The following is a 22,171-nucleotide window of genomic DNA, read 5'->3' on the forward strand; positions in this document are numbered from 1 at the left end:
GCTTTTGGTACCGATATGTTGAACTGTGTTTATGAAATTAGCTAAACATAACATTTGCACCATAGTTATAAAACCCAGGCCTGTTTGGAGCTCCACATCTCAGCCGGACCTTCCAGCAGAAACTCCATTCAAAGTTTTTACGCTTCACAGAAAGTTGGACTTTAATTGACTGAACTGATATTTTGATACATTTCATAGTTTTTCACACACAAAGTTTTAGAAATTTTCCTTTTTTCCCACAGAACGTTCAGCTTAGAGACTGATGATGTCACACTCTAGATTGTGATCCGTGAAATATTCAGAAACATTACATTACTTTCATGCCCACAGTTTTATCTCCACATGTACAGTTTATACATCAAAACATAGATATTTCTGTCCGCATTCACCCAGTGTCTCCCACTGCTGTTGGACTTAGAGTTTTCTGTCAATCCTGCCCAGAATCCAGATACTTTTACTCTTTAAACCTGAGGTGTAAAGGTTTTTTTTTGAGTGTATCTTTGAAATTTGAGATTCACCAATAAATCTAGCAGAGACCAGACTCAGGCGAACTTCCCTCGATTAGCTCTGATCAATGATTAGCAGGTCAAATGTTGGAGTCTGAATTCATTAAATGCATCAAAACCAAGAACTTTTACTGGTTTGGGTCAGCCAGCCGGTTCTGCCAAATGCACTTGTTTGAGTAAAAAATACAATCAGATAAAGGTTATGGACAGGGGCTTTGGTGCATAATTAAGGTGATATTAAAAAGTTCATTTACTGCTGGCTTCTAATCTCTATCAAAGACCTAAAGCACAGTTTTTTCTGCTTCTCAGAAAAGATTATCAGAATCTGTCAAAATCGAAACCTGCGGCACAGACCTCAAAGGAAACACAAAATAAATATTGGGCAGTAAACGCTTGATTGGTGCATCCAGTAGCATCACTGTGTGATCATAGCAAGGGTCTGTTTGGGAAGCACTAATTATTTAATAAGTCGGCCTGTTGGATGGAGTCTCCCTGCACAGCGACACAGACGATGGTGCTGAAGATGTTAAACCTTATTGTGATGAAAGTACAAGGCAGAGAGGAGTGAAGAACACTTTGGTTCATTGCAACAGTTATAAACACAGTATTCAACAATAATATTGAGCTTGTTTTATTTTGTATTGAAGCTGCTGTCATGTGAAGACGTTCAACCTCTCAGTCCATCCAGGAGAAATCCAGATTACTTTCTTTTTTCTGTGAAGGCTTTAAAGTTTTCTTGGCTCCAGGACAGGAACTCATTTCAGCTCGAGGTGTTCTTAGATCCTGGAAAGCAGAAAGGGATAATTCCCAGTTTAATGATGAAGCCCATTTGGAAAATGTCACCTTATTATTTCTCCATCTCTGGAAGGAGTTCAGTCTAATTTTCCAGGATATCTCGCTGCAACAATTAACGACATAAGTTTGAAACTGGCAAATGAAGTAGAACATGGCTCGCTTATCGAATGGCTGCCCGACACCGGAAGAGAAATAACGGGAAGATATTTCTGCTTGGATAAAAGAGGGCGGGAAGCGAAGCTGAGAGTTTTCCGCACCATTTGATGTGTGAAGCAGCGATGCAGCGATCGATTCATTAAACCGGAGCTCTAACAAGGGGAGGAATCATCATTTAAACTTCCAGTTTAAACAGGAAATATAATTGGAATTTTACACACTGAAGTCCCTTTGTACAACTCTGATTAAAGCTAAATTAATTGTATGAAAATGTCCTTCCAGATACGGAAAATTAGATGGAGCAAAGCTTGGACGACATGGAGCTCTTTCTAAAAATATTTTCCACACCGGATCGATCTGTTTCTTTCTTTCTTTCTCCCCATTACTTTTTTTATATGAAGGTCCAAATCTGCTGTTCATTTTATCTGAAATTAGAGTGAACCATGCAGGCGTGGAAGTTGAAATTAGCCTAAAGATGTTTCATTTACAAAGACAGAAACACTTTGTCAGCTGCCGATTGTTTCCCGGCATTATCTCTGCCTGCTTTTAATTGCTTTGGAAGTGAAATTAACAGAATTAGAAAAATTGCCTCTCCCTTTTTCTACAAGCTGCTTTATTCACGGGTATTGTTGTGTGCTTTGTATAGATTATAGAGTCCTTTTGTTTCCAGTATTGTAAATATATACGCCCCCCAGTCACGGCTTTAGAAACAACCCCCTAACCCTAACCCTCCTCCGTTCCTTCGTTCGTTCTGCGCAGCCTCCTGGAAATTAATTTGCAACCTGTTCTGGATTGTGGACTGGAAAAAAAATTCTTGGATCTGTGTCGGGATTCGTTTCACTTAGAAACGATGTGCCCACCCTCATCATCTTCATCATGGTCCTCTGTGTGTGTGTGTAATCTCCTTAAAGTAACAGCTCCTTTGAATTAATAACTCCATCATGGGATCCTCTCAGGAGCTGCAGATGCTGCTCCTTGCAGGCTGCAGGCCCTGAACAACTGATGACTGTAAATATAGGAGAATATTGCCAGGTTTGGAACTGTTAATGCACCATTGAAAGATCCATCCTATAGAGAGAGCATCATTAATGAAAGTCACATTAAATCCATATTAACTGACTTCATTTTTTTTTTGGGATGTAATCTTCAAACAGGCTAAAATAGATCAAAAGTACTGTATAATTACTCTGGTCAGCAGGGATTATGGGACTGTAATTGATAGCGATCAGCCCGGCACTAATCACTCTTTTAGCTGTAATTTTAGGTATACTGTCATTTGGCTCAGAGGTTCCCTTCGGCTTCGTGCTATTAATCTTCTGGATTAAACCGTTCAGCGTGTCCAATCCTGAAGCCCGTTTCTGAATTACTGTATTTAAAATATATTGAAATATCTGCGTTAAGGGCTTTAATTTCTTCCTCTGGAGTACAGGCATCCGTCTTTATTTTTCACTTCTCCTGCACCATCCTGCTGGACAGGAAAACAAATTGTCCAACTGTTTTCAGATCCGTCAGAATTTATTTGTGCTTTTAATATAACTGAGTTTTAAATCAGTTGGGAAATGGCTAAACTTAAATAATAAATTGCACATTAAACTTCAACACAGAAAATGTATTTTATTTGCTTTACAATCAAAAACATTATATGTCATATATGTGTCATGATTTTGTTTTTGTTTTTTTTACATTTTTGCTGCTCTGGCTTGTAGCTAGTTTTATTCATTTCCAAAAATCTGGTAAATAAGTTACTCTTATCTGATAACATTTAACTGATAACTGGTTTTATGCTCATAAACAACACATACAGTCATCTCAGTGGTCTGGGATGACTGTAGTGTGACTCTCTGCTCAAACTATTTGTCTTAGTGATGGCATAAACTGTGTCGTTTTCCCTCACGTTTGGTTTGTTCCTTCGCTTAAGTCTAAAATTACAGTTATTTCATAATCCTAGAGCAAGTGTGTCCAACAGAGAGACATTTTTAGTTGATTGAGCAAAAGTGTTCTCCATTTGTTTTTTATCGCTAATAAGCATCAGAAAATCCGCATTTTTTTTATGACGAAAATTCATTTTGTGAATAAATTAAGAGATTTCCAGACAATGTTATTTATATAAGGGAGGCGTATTTAGTTTTCAGGATGCGGCTCCAAAGTGATCCGCTTTAAACAGTAACAGGATAGTTTTCTTGCTCTAAAGTGTCATATTTGCACGTTAAAGTCAAGGTAGCAGTTGATTCACTGTTTTACTTTAAACATGTAAATATAAACATCCTAAGAACTCGAGGAATTATCACAATTATCCACAAAGTTTGCATATGAAAATATTAAACTTTCTGCTGTTTGTAAATAAATATTTGCTCAATCTGATAAAAGAAAAACGTAATAAAACGTTTTGAAATGAATAATTCTTACCTGTTTTTTGGATGTCAGGTTCCCTCGGTGATCTGGACGGCGGAGAGGAAAACACGGCTGACACGCCGAGCCTATCAGGTGAGGAGGGCGGAGCCTCTGATCCAGAGGATTCTGCTGAAGGTGACAGCTGCAGCCCCCCGTCATACACGGGGCTCTACAACGAAGGTGAGATGATGACGAAAAACATGTCACAAAAAAGTCCATCCATCCATCCCTCCATCCATCCATCCACTGTTGCTGCCCATGAGTCTGATATAAGGGTTATAAGGTCATTTCTAAACTATGTGTAGTCCATAATTCTGCAGAGAGAAAGATTATTCATAAGTGGAAAACAAGACAGTTTCCAATCTTCCAAGGAGTGGACATCTCAGAAAATTCAGCTCAAGGTCAGTGTGCAATTGTCAGAGAAATGACAAAAAAGCATAAGATCTCCAACTCAGACTTTACAGAGCTCAGTTAGCAGGTTAAAGGTCAAAGTTCATGACAGAAAAATTAGACAAAGACTGAATAAGAATGGCTTGTTTGGAACGGTTGATGGAGAAATCTGTACAATATGAGCCACAACAACTTATTTTCCCTTTGCGACTCATGAAGTATTTTTGAATTGAATTGAGAAAGCCTTGTTTGTCTAAAAACAAGATGGCGGAAGGAATTAGGTTTTCAAATTTGCATCAGAATGAACCACTAGACCTCTGGAACAATGTGGTTCATTCTTAAAAATACATTTTAATGCTTGCCACTAGATTACCTCACGTATTTTTATAAAAAGATGACAGGTAAAAGAGCCGGGCAGGTGGCAGTCAGTACCTGAGCTGGACATTTTCCGTGTCCAGCAAATATTGCAGATCTTAGTTCCTTAGAACATTCATGAAGCAAACTGGAGAGTAGCATCGTGACGAGGTTCCTACAGAGCTGATCCTTTAGCTGCTGAATGAGGAAGATCAGGCCAGATTGATGGAGGCGATTGGGTTTTTTAGTGCATCCATGCTTTGAAGAGTTAAAACATCTCTGAGAATTCTTCCTGTTTACAAAATCAAATGTATGCCGATTCCCACAATGGAAAAGCACGGTAACGTCACAGTTTTCACCACATTCCGACAGAAAGCTGCTCCTCAGGTGAAAACCTGCTGAAATCTCATGAACTGTCAGTTATTAGTGGTTTTATCCACATCAACACCTCACTCAACCGATGTTGACCTGTCATCTGTCGGTAGACCTTCAACATCCTATCAAGAAGCAGGAAAAATGGCTGTTGCTTCTTTATGAGGTTGTAGCTTCCACATGTGTCACCCTTTTATCTCTTCAAAAACAAGAAGAGGAAAACATTTCCATGGCCTCTGGTTAGTCCGCCCTCTTATCCCAAAGCCTCCCATCCCTCCAGCACCACCATCTCCCGCCGTGTGATAGCAGAGTTTTCTCTCATATTCTTTTGACTTATTCAAGATTTCCCCGGCTGTTTTGTTTTTTTTTTCTCTTTTTAATCTCAAAAAAAAAAAAATTCCTGCTCTTGTGAAATTTTGGGGCTGAGGCTGATAAGCGTCTGCTGGTTGGCTTGGTTTTGATAAACCCATGGAAATTCTGTCAGGTGCTAATCGAGACCAGATTAGAGATTAGCCTGCCATGTGTGTGTATATGTGTGTGTGTGTTTGAGGTGAACAGTGGGTTATGTGCAGATTGTATGAGAAGAAGAAGATGAGAGAACTCAGGCATGCTGCACATGTGAGCTAGTTTGTCGATAGCAAACCGACTTGGCGTCCATTTTTCTCTGTTTGTGCATGTGTTTAGACCTTACACACTCACACACACACATCCGTGTTTTACTATCTTTATGAGGACTTTTCGGTTACTTCCATTGACTTCCATTCATTTTCCTTGATTTTTAGTGCCTAACCCTGACCCTAACACTAACCCTAACCAGTTAATACCTAATCCTAACCCTAACAATAACTCAATTCATACCCTAGTCCTAAACCTAACCCCTTTCCCAAGAATGGAATTTGAAAAAGTGAGGACCAGGAAAATGTCCTCACTTTGTCAAAATGTCCTCACTTTGCGATAAAAATACGAAAATGGTTCTCACTCAGCAACAAGTACAAGAACACACACACACGCGCGCCTCCTTCATCATCACAGTGTTGATTTGCTCCTCTTTCCCCTCTCCGGGGTTCCTTGGTTGCCCAGTGCTGCCATTATCAGCTCTCTGTAAATCAGCCATGTTTGACGAACCTGCTCTTTCAACCTGGGATCAATACCAGGTCGTTATCAGGCCAGTGCTGGCTAATAAAGGCAGGACCTGTTATCCGCCATCTGGACGACACACACACGTACACACACACACAGTGATAACCAGCCTGATAACTTTAGCGAGAAAAACACATTCTACCAGTAAGCGGCCCGAGAACGTGTCGCCCACCCACCCTCCCTCCTCAGCTGGTTTATTAATGTTCATCCAAAACACCGTTTATTAAGGAGCATCTGTTCTGCACCTCTCTCTCTCTCTGTTGTGGTGTTTCTTACCCTCATCTCTGTTCTCTGAATCACTCTTCAGTTGCAGAAACCTGCAGAAGCGATTGAAGTTCCTTTTTTTCTTCTTCTTCAAACAATCATTTTTAAACATCACAGGAAACGTGATAAAAATCCACTTCTGGCCCGATAAGTCTGTACGTCACCTCCTCCTGACCTCTAATTGTTGTGCCCATGTTTGAGCCAATCAGCAGGATTTTCTTGCAAACTGATTTTTTGGGTGTTTTTCATCAGAATCTGATCAGCGGTGATAGAAAAAGTGTGTGTGTGAGGCATAAAGGAACAAACGGCAGAGGCAGTAATCTCGGGTTTCATCGTGATAAACAGCTCAAGACTGTACACCGGATTAACAGCAACAGTCATTTCTTCACAGTCAGGATCCGCTGCTTTGTATCTGTCTGTGTAATTTAACAGCTGTGCCTGTTGCTTTAACAAAAGGAGCACTGTTTTCTTTAAAAGTAAACGTGTGATGGACAGTTTCTATGTCCTAATTGCAGGCTGTGGAGCTGACAGAAAGCGCCACAGTTATCTCAGTTACTATCTAAGCTTTTCCACCGGCGTGGTTCTGCAGCAGGCTGCTTTGTGTTTTTCATTAACTAAGAGTTTTGATTTGTTAAAATGCACAAAATTCCCCAACCTGCAGAACCGTTAACGTCTTTTTCAGTCTAATGCTGGAATCTGAAGAGGTCACACTGAGAACCACAAGAAGTTTCCAAACACTCATCTTTGTGAAAGTCACTTCTTTTTCCTGGTTGGAATGATGGTGCAACACAGAGCTTTCAATGATTTTTAAAGACATCATCTGGGTGCACAGGTCGGAATTTATTGTGGGTTTTCTCTAATTCACACATGGGTCAAAATTATACATACATACTTAAACATATACAAACAACCCCACTGTTATTTGGTAAATGTCCGTTAGCAGGTGCATCTCGAACCTCACACTTTTTGTGGCCATCATTGAGTTTCTGACATCATTCTGGATATTTGACCCTTTTTCTTGCAGGAATTGTTAGACTTTATTTAAATTGGTTGGGTTTCTGTTACAGAGCCGGTTTTCGACATAGTCCACAATATGTTTTAACAGAGTGGATGTTGGAGCTTCAGGAAGGCCACTCTAGAAGACTAACATTAGTCTGCTTTATCCACCTGTTTGTGTCAAATTGTGTCACTAAATTGTGTTACTAAACTTATTTTACAGACTTTTATGGAAGTGATCCCTGCATTTCATTCAATCTAGAATCAGCCACTGTAGCAGGCTCTAGTTTGGTGTCAACCATTCTCTGTTTTGGCTTCAGATCGTTGAGAACGACACAGTTTGACTCCTGAAAGGCACATAAAAACAACAACACCTCTCTGCTTCTTAAGCTTCTCTGCACTGCCTCTTAGGAGACACCAGGAGCAACAGCAGCAAGAATAACTGGAATTAAACAGAACGATAGGAACAAATATGACAAGAAGTAGTAGGAATGTTGTATATTCATGTCTGTAATAAGTTCTATAGGCTTTGTGTGAAATGTTGCATAGAGCTTCATAGAACTGGAGCCAAGGTCAGAGGGGGATGCATAGGATTGGACCATTTAGCATGTAGCAGAATGGAAACATTCAAGCACACAAAGGATAAACTCGGAGGGCTGTTGGAGTTGGGAGGCGAGAGAATGCTGGGTGACTTTGCCCTGCAGGTGTGACAGGGGAAGTTCAGCTTATCAGATTGATGGAAACTGCCTCGCTGAGGGGGGAGGAGGAGAGGGGGAGGGAGTTGGCAGAAAAGTGTCTGTCGACTCCTCCTGATACCTGCCTCCCTGTCTCAGATGATATGGGAGATAATATTGATAATATTAAACGCAATAACTGTGTCTGCAGCTCCCCTCATGCTGCAGCCCCTGCAGGATAAAATCAATGTGCCATTCAATGTGATTTATAGCTGAAAATAATGGCACTGTTTAGGAAGGGGGAGGGGAATGTGTGTGTGTGTGTGTGTGTGTGTGTGTGTGTGTGTGTGTGTGTGTGTGTGTGTGTGTACAGTACATCTTGTGTGAGAATTTGAAACGGTTGGAAAGTGGACGTGACGTGAAACTGGATGTCTGCATCTGCTTCGGTGTGTTTTTGATTTATTTGACGATGAAAATCCAGAGAGCCTCTCAACTTTGTTAATAACGATGGAGTATGAGGGCGTCACATGGTGCCGCAGCATTTTATGGCCCGTATTGATCGGGCGCTATCGCTGTTTATTGGAGCAGGAATGCGAGGGTAAACATGGCCTTTGTGCACACTGCTGAACTGTTATCGGGGCGAGGGCCGCAGATTGGGCGGGATTTGGGGAAGGGGAGAAAGGAGGAAGTTAAAGTTTGAAGTTTTCAGAAGGGAGGAGATGATCAGGAGTCAGACAACGGACACGTTTAGATTTATGTAGATAGGATAAAAAGTTTTTCAACGTCATTTAATTTTGGTCCATTAACCAAAACCATGTTAGTTTGGTAGTAACCTTTAACCCTCCAACCCTCAGGTTCTCCTGTGGTGCTGAAAACCAAACAGTTTATCCCTTAAATTCAGGAGTCAAAGCACACTGAACATCACTGAGGACCATAAGACAAGAACTACATTATTTAATTAGCTTTATTAAATGTGTTAGAGCCAGACTTTGTTTGTAACCTTTTAAAATGGTCTTGAGCAACAGGTCTCCAGGCTTTCTGAAGGTCTTTCAGAGTTCTGCATTAGATATTAGGTCTTTTCCTCTTCTCTTCAGTCCAATCCTGAATCTGACATAATGACATCTGGTTAATATACTGAGGAAAATGAACAGATGTCTCAGACCTCAGAAACTAGCAGGATCTAAAAGTCACATCTTTAAAAACAAGGGGAAGAAATCCAGCAAAGACCCGATGGAGGCGCTAAGAGCATCATCATTCTTGAGTTGCTCATCTACTGTGGGTCACGTTTTCAGTTAACAGGTCTGATGATTGAACATGTGGGGTTGGATTTAGGGTTACCAATGTTTTTTCTTTACAAAACTTTACAAAAATTAGGCCTATTTCTAAAATGCATCAACACAGGAAATTACTAGCCTACCACCTACATTTTCATCAGAGTTTAAAGTTAACATGGATACTTTGCGCATAATTGAAACTAATATGGCAGCTGAAAAGCTTCATTTAAAAAAACTGCTCATACATATTTGTACAAATAAAAGAAAATATAAAGGAGATGACTAGATCTGGTGGGTTCTGTTCACTTCAGACTGATTCACTGTTTGCTGGCTTTTGGCAAAGCTAAACAAAAATAAGCTAATATAAGCATGGTTAAGATAAGTTAAACTATATGTACAAGGTTTGATAAGACACGCCAAGTTAGTTTAAAAATGTTTAAGCTACGCAAAGGTAATTTAAGACGAAGGCAAAACTGAGCTGAAATATGTAGCTAATATGTAGCTCAAGCAAACCTTGCCTAAATTAGGTAACGTAGGCTAACCTTAGCTAAGCTAAACTAATTTAAAGCAATGTAATCTAACCTATGTTATGCTGAGCTAAGTGAGGATCAAGTAAGCTATGCTAAGATAACCTAAAGTGCAGGAAGCTAACCAAGTTAGGCTAAACTAAGTGGGCTAAACTAAGAATGCTAAACTGTTAAGATAAAACAAAACTAAGGTAGGCTAAACAAAGTGAAGAAAAAGTAAGCTTTGCTAACTTAGCGGATTTAAGGTCGAGCTAACTATGCTAAGCTAAATTAGGCTAAACTAGATTGACCTAAGAAGGCTAAACTAAGCTAAAGTAAATTTAGCGAAGGTAGGGTATGGTATGCTAAGCTAAGATAAACTAACATAAGGTAAGCTAAACTAAGTTAAATTAAAGTAGGGTACATGAAGATCAAATGCAATGACCAGTTTAAGGTAATCTAAGGTTAGCATAAGCTAACTGAGCTATCTTCACAATGTGTGTCTTTAGAAACCTGTTGTTCTTTATCTTTATCTTGGTCAAAAACAGATTATTCAAACGGATCAAAAACGACAGAGACTTTCTACTTTATGACTTAATTGTTCATATGTCAAAGTTAAGTGACTGTAACATTCATCTGAAATGGTCAGATGTAGAACAACCTTTGAAATGCTTTGGGGATTCTGGAGAAATATTGATCTAAGCCACTTTAGAAGATTACAACAAGACCTGGCTGTTTTGAATGAAAATATATAAAAAGAGGAAAGGATCAAAACTGTTAGCCATCAAAAAGTTTTTCTAAAAAACGCATTTTATTTCCTGTTATCACTTTTAATGAGGCTGATCCTGATGTGTATAACCCAGTTACATGCAGTCAGCTGACCCTTGGCCTGTTGATGTTGTAAGACAGATCCCCAGGTCAGATATTGTGATATGAAATGATGCAACTATCAATCTAATCTAATGAATCACGACTTGTGCTAATAGGGAGAGGCCCAGAGGTCTGATGGACTCAATGATATCAGTTGTTCAGGCAAAGTTCAGGGTTAATACATGGCATGCACACACACACACACACACACACACACACTGATACTCTGAATAAAGCAGGTGCAGCCAGTGATGTCTTTGATCAGGCAGCAGGAGGCTGGGTAATCAGCTTGATCAATGACGGGGATATCAGAGCTGATTAGAGCAACACAGGCCGCCTCAGTGTCTCCTGAAGGTGACAGCGGGATTGCAGGCATGGAACCAGATGGAAAGATTAGAGCACAAAATGTTGCAAAAGACCTGCCTTCACTCAGGGAAAGAACAAGACAGAAAGGTGGATGAGTATGAGAGAGAAGGAGATGAATGGAAAGAGGGAGAACCGAGTGGAGAGCGCAGGTGAAGATGTAGCATCTGAGTCTTTGATTCTCTGGAGTTGTAATGAAAATCAAAGTGTTGCGCGTGTGCTTGGTGAGGTGTTGTGTTACAAAGAGTCATTTCACTGCTGCCTTTGATCAGCAGAAAGGAAAAATAACCCCCCCCACACAGACACACACACACAGACACCAGGGTTTTATCTGAGTGCTGAAATGCAGCTGGGTGTTAGTTTTAACTGGACCTCTTTGTGTTTCCAGAGTCAAGGACGCAGGACTCTGGAGGAGGACCAGACAATGAAGATGGAGAAGGAGAGGAGCACGCTCCAACGCAGAGCGGCGGGGAGGAGGAAGATGAAGGGGATGAAGAGGAGGAAGTGTTACAGTGGAGAGGTCCAGGTGAGAGTCACCACACTGTTAGTCAGTCACTGTTATTCATTAAGTAACTCTAGATAAAGTTAGCAATCTAACTCTTCTAAAACAACAACAACTAACAACTAACAATTGGTGTGGCGCTGGCGCAGTCGTACAGCGTGTGGCCCATGTATAGAGAGGCTTCGGCCCTCGACATTTGTCCCCTGGTTCGAGTCCCGGCCACGGCAACCTGTTCTCCCCCTCTCTTCACCCCATTTCTTGACTGAAATCGTTGCTTCACTTCATTAAGGTTTGCAAACATTTGTTTCTACACACTCACCGTAAGATCACACCACTATATTTTAAACAGGTCAAGGTCCGGACTTTGACTAGACCAGTGCAACTCCTTGATTCTATCCCAGCCATTCAGTTGTAGATTTGCCGTGTTTGGGATCATTGCATCCCTGTGTCCTTTTGTTCTCTCCTTCCTTCCTTGTGTCCTTTTTCCTAGTCATTGTATCTCTGTGTCCTGCCCTTCCTTTGTTTGTATTCTGCTTCCATTCTCTTCTTGCGTTCCTACTTCTATCCTCTATTGTGTCTTTCTTTTCTTCTTTCCTTGAGTATCTCCTTTCTTTCTTTACTTGTGTGCTTCCCTTTTTCTTTGTGTAATTTCCTTTTCTTTCCTTATGCCCTTTCTTGTCCTTCCTTGCTTGAGTTGACCCATTGTTCCCTTTCTTGTGTTTTTGTTTTATGTCCTTCTTTGTATGCTTTTTTTTTTCTTCCTTATGTTCTTCCACTCATGTTTCCTTCCTTTTGTACTTCCTTCTTTCTTTTCCTCTCCTTGTTTTCTCTGTCCAGGTCCCATATTCTAACCAGCCTTCTGAAAAATGATCTGCTGTAAATTCATAGTGAACATTAGTATTTTGTATTCTAGAACGAACGTAAAGGACTGGGAAATCTGGGGCCTTGCTAGTCTGAAACGTCTGGATTTTTGGGGATGCTGGGTTGCTCAGTCAGTAGAGCAGGTGCACCATGTGCAGGGTCTGTAGTCCTCAAAAGCGGTGATCCTGGGTTCAATTCCTGTTCTCAGGCCATTTGCTGCATATCTTCCTCTTCTCTCTTTATCTTCTTTCTGTCAAATTATTGTTCAATAAAGCCACTAGTGCCAAAGAAACATAGATTTTGTTTTACATGGATAAGGTGCAGGAACCCTGTTCTGTCCAAGTTCTCCTCAGAGATTCTCCAACTAACATCCAATGCTTTCAGTTCCTCACATCTTCTCGAGTGGATCATCTCTGCGATCCCCTCCTCACTATTTCTTCACTTGTGTCCCCTCCTCTGAGAGTCTTTCTGGGCCTGTTGGTGTAGGGAGACATGAAAGTGACACATTGAAGTTTTAGCAAAAACACACACGGCTGAGAGAAGATAAGAAGTAAATAATTTTATTATTTATTTCCACTCTTATCGAGCTGTGTTTGGTTATTTATTTCTCTCTGTCTGTTGTCTTGAATGAGTTAAACAATGCAGGAAGATTACTGCAATCTCACATTATTTCCTTTTCAAGCTGTGCACGTTTTATGTACGTCTGTGTGTGATTGTGTGTGTGTGTGTTTTAATTCCTCTGCCGGGGAAGAGAGGATGTGTTCATTATCGTCCTGTCCCAGCCTTGTCCCTTTAACAGTAATTGGAGCGATATTAATTGCTGCGCGGTGGCTGGTTGATGGTAGCACCATGATGCTGCACTGATAGGGCCCTTCTTTTCCTCTCCTCACAAACTAACTGCCGGCTGAGTGAGGAGGAGGGATGGAGGGTGGGGGGGGCAGAGTAAGGGAGAGAGATAGCCCCTCTATCAGCTCCGGAGCAGGCGCTGTCTTTATCAGGAGCACGATTGGCAAAAAGGAAACTTTGACCGGTCTGAATTTTTCTCTTATCGTCAAGCCCCCCATTCCTCCTCCTCCTTTCTCCCTCCATCCATCCACCTTCTCCTCTGTTCTCTCCATCACTGCTAACAACCCCACCAACCCCTCCCTCCGCCCCATGCGTTCTTCTCCTCCTCCTCCACCTCCGTTTCCATCTGTTCATTGTTTCTTCTGCTCATAAGAAATGTTCCCCACGTGTGACGTGAACACAGAGGAGAGGTGTGCTGCTGTGGGAATAAACAGGCGTTTATCTCCAACTCCGACTGTTGGAATTTCACTCGTTTCTCACTCTTGTTGCCTTTTAGACACTTTAAATCGAACAAGCCGCTCAGTGGTTTTGCTCTGAGGCCACACAGGCTCATCAGCATCCCGTATGCCTGGAAAAGCAACCTGAAACGCGTCCCATCTCAAACTGAAACTAAATCGGGAGCCACTATTCATCCTTAGGTATTAAAATCTTGATTAGGGTTATTCAGATCTTAGTAAACAGCCGGAATGAGTCTAACTTTGTCTGATCAAGTCCAAACCTGAGAGCAACAGCACACAACTGCAGTTTTTCTTATATTTTTTTCTCAAAGGAGGAATAGATTCTGATTGGGCACCACATGGAGGCTCCGTCTGTTGTCCATCTGAAGTTGAAGATGCTGAATCCAGAATGTTTCCATGCAAACTGGACAGATAAGAGAGAAAACTGGAAAAATAATGCAGTGATTGTTAGAATCTACTGGAAAAGCATCATTTTGACCGGACTGTTTTACTGAGGTGGACAAGTGGAGTTTTCTCCATATGAGGAGACGTTGTCAGGATGATCTCCGTCAGTGGATCTATGGTCACCTTGAGCTGTCACTGGTTTTGTAAAGTTTTGTAAAACCCCAAAATAAAAATAAAAAATGTGCTTTATAACTTTCATAATAAAAATAACACATTTTATATAGTAGACGTTGTAAAGCTCGACAAGGCCCAGCAGATTCTACAGCTCCTGACAGATTTTATTTAGAGGGAGCAGAAATGGACCGGTGGCTGCTGACCTCTGATCCAGCCGGACTCAGATCATGGTGGCCAAGTTGTGTAAGGTCTGAGGACTGTTTTCCACCAGGGGAAACTTACAAAATATGTCTGTTTACATGTGCAAATACAGACAGAAATGTCTGTTAGAAATGAGAAGAGACAAGCTTTATAATTTGAATAGTTGTCCTCTAAATAACTAATAATATTAAAAATGTGCCAGAGTAGGGATGGTCTTCTTTAGGTTACCGTAGAGATGCCTTAATAAGGCACTTGTTGCTTATAATTTGGGTTCAAGCTGTGTTGCTGCATGACAGAAGTTATTTTTAGCAATTTGTGGGTTAAAAAAATAAGATTTAAAAAAAATAGTTGTTAGTAATATTTTTTGGTTTTTGTTGTTTTGTCTGTTATTTTCTGTTTGCAATCTTGTGCCTTAAATCAGAAACACAGATTTATTTACAATAATACTTTAAACCATCTCAGGAGTTTTCTAATAACCAGTGTTAAATGTTTTAAAGTTTTCTTTGAAATGAAAGCATAGAAGGGGGGGAGCTTTGTGCAGGTCTTATGTTTACCCATTTTATTATTATTTGTCTTGGTTTAGCCTCTGTTTTATCTTTCTGTTTGTTTTTGTTAATATTGTACAGTACGGCATGTCCCCGCAGGTTTAATAAAACGCTAATCAGATCTGCAGGAATTCGTCCACACTAACAGAAAAGCTCATCTTTGCCATAAAACATCAGCCCGACCCTCAGGACACAGCAGTCATGAGGTTTTAATCCCAAACACTCTGCTTCAAATCAACTGAAATGGTTTGGATTTATGTTTCAAGATGATTTGAGAACATTTTGGACACATAGTGGACCTTTGCTCCATTTACTAAGTTATATCCAAGTTATCATTTGTTGAAGAAATTAATTAAATGAGTGATTTGACAGACAGGACCACTAAATTTATAGCAGATTTTTCCTTTTTAGATGCTTTTAGTCTGAAAAACCATCCGAGTTATGGATCCTATCATTGAAACTATACATGCATTCAGGTATTTGTCTGCATGAGTTCAGATGTTTCATCCAAAATACAAGCTGTTGTTCTGTGATGTTCACAGGAAGATGTTAGAGCTCTAAACAGTCTCTTTTTATCTGATGAAGAGCATTTCTGCTAAAGTAGCGCTCAGATAATGATCTCATTAAAAACCTGCAGACCTTCCAGAAGTGACAATGTGCTTCTTTTATCTGTAAGTCAGACGAAAAGAGCACTTTCTATGCCGATGACTTATTAAGGTGTCCCGTTTTGGTTTTCTCATCATTGATCACTGACTAATAATTCTTTTTTGGTCTGGGGGGTTTTCCTGCACTGCTTCCTTTCAGAGGGCAGGAAGCAGGTGATGCATGAGACGATACACGTACCTGTTTCATCTGCTGATCTCAAGGAGATTTGTCTTCTCATGAAATACAGTAAATTATTTAATTACTTTACTTTTTACATTTTGAAGTTGTTTACGATTTTTTTAATTAGTTGGGAGCTTTAATCATTCCTTAAATAATTAAAGCTCCCTAAAATTCAAATTAACTTCATTTGTCACTTCAAATTAAAGCTCAGGAAATAAGATTTTAATGTTTTGGCCAATATTTAATGCTTTTCAATGCAAAAGCAATTCTTGTGCTAATCTGTCAATTTGTCTGATGATTTCAGGTTCAGGTCATAGAAAAAAAGATTAGATGGCTTGCAGAGAGTTGGACTTCACCTGATTGGATTGGCATTTTAGCTTTTATGGTTTTCACACAACCGCAGCTTAAGTTTGACCAATTTTCCAGGATTTTCATTTCCACATGTACAGTTTAATACATTAAAACGAGATATGACTGGTTTAAGAGAAATCTGTATACTTTATGATGTATTATAAATGGTATACCCTGCTACTAATAAACTTCATGCAGGGTTTTGTACAAATTCACCGAATATTAATCTGGTAATTATATTTCTGATGATAAAAACTCTCGTTTTTATTCTCGTCTGGAAACCAGTAATTCCTAGATATGAAAATTTTAATTTCCCTTTCTGTGCCCAGTTTGTGTTCTAACCACCTGATACGGATCTCTTAATTTATTCAAATATTTTATTCAGATCGGTCTTTGTTGCTGTCGAACAGGCTGATATTAACATGAAAGAGAGAAAACAACAACAGAACATTTTAATTTCTGGGTTTTTCTTTCTCTTTACAGATAATATGGTTCATTACTGGGAACGACTCCATATATTTAACACCGTCTCCATGTTTCTGAATGAATCTGAATACATCCCCTAATGTGAGAGATTGCAACAGATGATTCTCTGTTTGTTGCTGTTCGCTCTTCATTTTTAGCCTTTTGTTCTTTTGCAAACAGCAACCATCAAACTGTTTGTGGCTTCAGCTGATATGAAGAAGCCTTAAAATGAAAGAGATCAGGAGCTGGATTAGAAGCTTCAGTAATTTCCAGTCTTTTTTTGTCTTAAAGCGATCGAGATACAAGCCTGTGTCGGTTTGCTGAGGGTGTGGTGGTGGTGCCATGAAATCTAGGTGGGAGCTGCTTCCCTATCAGGGATGGCATGATACGCTAAAGCCGCCTTTTTTAATCTTCACTGCGTCCGTACCGCATGATATGCAAAATAAATTATGAAGAGATGGGAGGAAAAAGTGTCTTTTGAATGACCTTGCAGGCTGCAGGGTTCGATATTTTCTCCCTGGTTGCTTAAAATTCTTGATATGCAAATGAGTGTCAGAGTAATCCCCTGTCATTTGCTGGATGGCTGCCTGGCGATCCACACATCCTCTCCTCCGGCAGAAACCACCGCCGGCGTTCAAAGAGAGAGACTCGCTGACTGCTGGAATGATGACAAACCAAAAGCTTGTTGGTTTAAATCCATATAATAATATTCCAGACTAGAGAATTCCCTCTGCTCAGGTGATACCGCTGTTAGGTGTCTGTTGATAATAAGCAGAATAATGCTTCACTTTTCTTTTAAGTGGGTGGTTGGATCCGTATGCATCTCTTACCTGAGATGACATGGAACCAGGACAATTCTGTGAAGGTCACCCAGTGGGGCCAGCATATTGATTCTGGACAGTGTTCTGCCGGGAAACCATCAGTCCATGTTTAAAGCACGGTTAGGTTCTAAAACAATCACCCAAGCTTTGAAAATCGCACAGAGCTCTGTTCAATCCATCATCTGAGCAGGAGAGAGGATGGGCCTGCTGCAGACCTACCAAGGCATGGAGGTCCACCTAAACTGACAGGCAGGGGCAAAGAGTGCATTAATCAGAGAAGCAATCAAGAAGTAAAAGGTAACTCGGGAAGCTGCAAACATCTGCAGATATATAAAATGATCAGTTGCCATGACAACTATTAATAAGCACTCAGCAAATCCTGGGGGCTTTCATGGAAAAGTGGCAAGAAGAAAGTCATCGTTAAAGAAAGTCCCATTTGCAGGTTGACACAAGTCATGTAGGCCACACAGAACATGTGGAATAAGGTGCACTACTCAGATGAGACTAAACCAGAACCCAATGTGGACCTTTATCTTGGTGAAACATGGTGGTAGTAGCATCATGCTGCGAAACTGCCTTACTTCAGTTGGAGCAGGGAAGCTGGTCAGAGTTGAAAGGAAGATGGATGGAGCTAAATGCAGGTCAATCCTGGAAGTTCACCTGCTGAAGGATCAGTCTGGGGTGGAGGTTCAGCTGTAACCCTTTGACCCCACAACTACTTTAAAAATGAGCCAGAGCCTGGAAGGTCTTTGCAGGGAATTCATGAGATCTTCTGGAGCATATTCTGAAAGCAGTGAATTCCCATACCAGAACACGAGTGTCCAGAGGGGTTTCAGCATGGGCCAAACTTCCATAATGACATCCTGACAGTTTCTTACTGTTGAGGCAGCAGATCCATGATGCAAGGTTTGGCCATTGAGAATCTGAAGCGGGTCCAGCTAAAGTGGCTTCATGCCTGTCCTCTGAACCCCATCGTCACTGTAGAGTTGTGCCAGTGAGCTGTGATCTTCTAGAGCATTCTTGTATCCCAACACAGTCCTAGAGCCACTTCCAGGTAATGACCCATGGTGCACATCAGCAGCACTGTGTGTTTTCATCCAAGGAAATATTTAACAGTATGATATTTAACAAAATGACTTGATTAAATTAAATGAGGGCTTCACGGTAGAACTGTTATCTTGGAGCAAGAAGGTCCTAGGTTTGAGCTCCCCCCTACGACCCTGCAAGCACTAGCAGGTAAAGACGATGGGTGTACAAATGAAATCCACCCATATTATAATTCTTCTGTATCTCACAGATGACAGAGAATGGTGTCTTATTGCTTTCCAGTCTCCCAATTTGTTGACTTCAGGTAATCCCAGTGCCCGTTTCCTGCTTGGCCAGCACTCTCTGCTCCTTATCCTTCCCCACCAGAAATATTCGAATAACCTCAAGTAAAGCATTATATAACGGGAAGCATAGTAATGGTTATTTTTATTTACCAGGCTGTCTGTGTGTGGAGGGGGGTTGATGTTGGGTTATCATACTGTAGTTAACTATAACGGTGCATGAAACCACACTATGCGCCTATTATCAATGCTGGGACTTTAATTTATTTGTGCTGAGGAATGGGAGATGTTGGTGGTGTCACATTTACATACCGAGCATGATGACGTTCCCCCACACAACGGCTTCCCTCATCAGATTTTGTTGCTGCATTTTTTGTTGTTTTTTTTTTTTTTTACGTTTACAGATTGCTGGGAGCATTGAGGCTGGGGTCCTGCTCAGGGACCCAGAGTGGTCGAATCAGGGCCTCTCCAGGATGCAAATGCCCTGCTCTCTAAGCACTAGGCCACCACTCCACAGTGCAGTGTATTTAATCTAAAAGATTAACACATTTTCTCTCCATTTTCACTGTTTGGCTTAACTTAGCCATTTTCCAGCCTCAGGTTCAGGATTGTAATGAAATGCTGGAGGGGGAGGGTGGAGAAGGACAGGTAAGATGAAGATGGCAGTGTTTCACACAGAAGAAATTGAGTTGTAGAGTGCAGAGATAATTAATGAGGCCTGGAAGAGGGGTTAAAGATCAATGAGACAAACAGAGGAGCAGTTCAGATAGTGAAATTAAAGGCAAAGACTTGGAAGTCAGAAAGGTTAGAAGGTAGACGGGTGGAAAAGTTTAATCATGGTAGCTCTGTGGGTGCAGCTTTTTGTCAGACTGATGGCTTCACTTCAGGGAGGATATCAGCCTGTTTGGAAATACTATATCAATCACTTCACTGGTGTAAAAGTTTAACTTCTGCAGGTTGCGATGGCTTGAAACATTAAACAGACATTTGATGATTGAAAGCCAGAAGGCATTACGTAGAAGGAACCTTCTCCGCGAGGTTCGTCCACCGTGGACCAGGCAGTGAGTACAGGCTAGTTGTGAAACTGGGCGCCATGCAGGAGGCTGAAATACTTGATTACTAGCAGTACTATCAGATCTGTGGACTTTCCTGCAGCAACCGCTCCACATCCTCTAAACCCTCCTCTAACTCTGAAATGCTCTGCTGGACATGATTCGTCATGGAGGAGATGCAAAGGAAGATTTCACAGTTCGGCACAGCTGGAACTGGACATGTGTTTCACTGCAGTCTACAGGCGATGGCTGCGCCCGTCTGTACATACAGTATGTACATACATAGACATTCCTCTTCCTAATGACACTCTCCAGCTCCTCCTGAGGATCCCAAGGTGTCCCCAGACGGAGAGGAATATGTCATCCCTCTAGGGGGTTCTAGGTCTTCCATGCAACAATTCTAGGAATTCACTGAAAAATGTTGGAACCGGTTAAACATCAAAATCAGATGAACCATCTCAGTTGACACCTCTGATGCGCTGGAGCAGCAGCAACTCTAGCTATGATGGAGCTCCTCTCCTTATCTGTAAGGCAGACCCTGACCTGAAGTGAAAAATCTAGTAGTAAATCAAGAGCTTCACATTCAAGCTCCATCTTCACCACCACAGATCAGAGCAGTGTCCTCAATCATGCAGACCAGGATGTAGTCTGTAGTCTCAGAACCTCAGAGTCTCAGTTCTGTTTTTGCAGATGATGCAGTTGTGTTGGCGCCTTCAAGGCATGACTTTCATCATTCAGTGGAATGGTTCACATCCAAGTATGAAGGAACTCATAGTAATAGTTGGTAACTGGAAAAAGATGAAATGTTTCCTGCAAATGGGAGTCGGTTATGATGAGATGATCGCTGATGTTCGCACAAACTGCTTCGTAAGACGTGAGTAATTGTCCATTAGGGTTTCCAGCAGCGCGCCGCCTCAATCAGGCACCATGTGTTTGAGATGTTAGCTTTTGTTAACGCAGATAGCTCTGACAGACCAAGCTTTGAATTAACATTCACATTTTAAAACTTTATTCAAGCCTTCAAATTACATTTTGTTACTCTAACTGCTGCTAAACAACCAACAGTTCCCCCTCAGGGCTTAATATGACTAATCACAGCTTTAAAGAAAACAGCAAGTTCTGTTAAAAGATGTTTTCTTAATGTTTTCTGTGCCTGTGGAGGTTGGAGCTTCATGTATGCAGTGAAGCACACCACCCGAGCCCTCAGCTCATTTTCCTCATCCCCACTTTATCTCTTTCTTATCACATTCTGTCTCTTTCTCTCTGTGTGCTCCTCAGTATCTCTCACTCACCAGTTTCCTTCCTTTATTAAACAACAATCATTCGTTTGGGGTTTTTTTTCCTCCAAGATGTGAGGGAGGTTTCTGTCTGCAGACACAGAGGATCTCCAGTTTGACAACTAATCTATGAGAAAATCATTGAACTGACTGAAACAATGTACCAACAAAGACAGGTTGGAAAGGGTTTGCATATTCCTCACTCTGCAGAGCAGAAAACCGTGAAGCCCTTCTGGGAGCAAGCCCAAGCCGGACAGCGGCCCAGTCCGTCAGATGCCACCGCATCAGGAATGGCTGGTAGAACAGCAGGACAAGGGACAACTTTGGGAAACCCGTTGTGGTGAGAAGGATGAATGATCTGGGTGTTTGTTGGAAGAAACGGAACAATGCGGAAAAGGAGCATCCAGTCTGTTGTCAGGAACCAGTTCTTGCAGGCAGGCTCGGTGATGGTATGAGGTTGTTTCAGTGACCTTGGCAAAGCTGATTTCCACATTTTGTGATGGCAGCAATATTCAGAAAGGTCCATCAGAGATTTTACAGCAAAGCTTGCTACCTTCCTGGCCTTAAAGGCAGAAGAGGGTAGGGCTGCTGGACTGGCCGGGCCTGCTGTAGCCAACAGAGAATCTGATAAAGACAACCCTGTGCTGTTGGACACCTTAAGGCATGTTTGCAGGACGAATGAGACCAACAGGCCCTAAAACTCTACATGAATTGGTGTCTGCAATGACACAATGGCTTGGAGAGTTGGTTCGAAGGAATGAGAACTTTGACTAAAAAGTCAGAGTAAAAACAGAAATCCCACTGATTTAATTTCCATGTTCCAATCCATTTCTGTTCTGACTCCATCCTCATGCGTCCTGCCTGCTTGCAGCCTTCTTCTTGCTCGTTGCTGCTTAATTAGGTGGACCTCTAAATGACCCCGATTCTGCCAGTTGAAGTCCGTCATACTCCAACTTTTTCAGGTCTCATTCCCCACGCCCAGCAGCCGATACCAGCCTGAATGAAATGTCCTTCTTCACAGGAGCCAGAA

General features: G+C 41.3%; 1 protein-coding gene and 1 long non-coding RNA gene across 2 annotated transcripts in view; one reads left to right on the forward strand and one right to left on the reverse strand.

Annotated features, from left to right (window-relative positions):
• Positions 1-22,171, forward strand: part of zfpm1 (zinc finger protein, FOG family member 1) — a 115,805-nt gene that overhangs the window by 57,091 nt on the left and 36,543 nt on the right. The window contains exons 2-3 of the mRNA XM_047347698.1: positions 3,882-4,028; positions 11,440-11,577. Coding sequence (XP_047203654.1) covers positions 3,882-4,028; positions 11,440-11,577 — 285 coding nt within the window. The remainder of the gene's footprint in view (positions 1-3,881; positions 4,029-11,439; positions 11,578-22,171) is intronic.
• LOC124856823 lies at positions 1,122-6,474 on the reverse strand. Its single transcript, XR_007035428.1, has 3 exons — positions 6,381-6,474; positions 3,864-4,017; positions 1,122-1,289 (listed from the first exon to the last, which is right to left on the reverse strand). It is a non-coding gene; the product is annotated as an uncharacterized LOC124856823 (long non-coding RNA).

Source organism: Girardinichthys multiradiatus, chromosome 2 (assembly GCF_021462225.1).
Source record: "Girardinichthys multiradiatus isolate DD_20200921_A chromosome 2, DD_fGirMul_XY1, whole genome shotgun sequence".
Lineage (NCBI taxonomy): Eukaryota > Metazoa > Chordata > Actinopteri > Cyprinodontiformes > Goodeidae > Girardinichthys > Girardinichthys multiradiatus.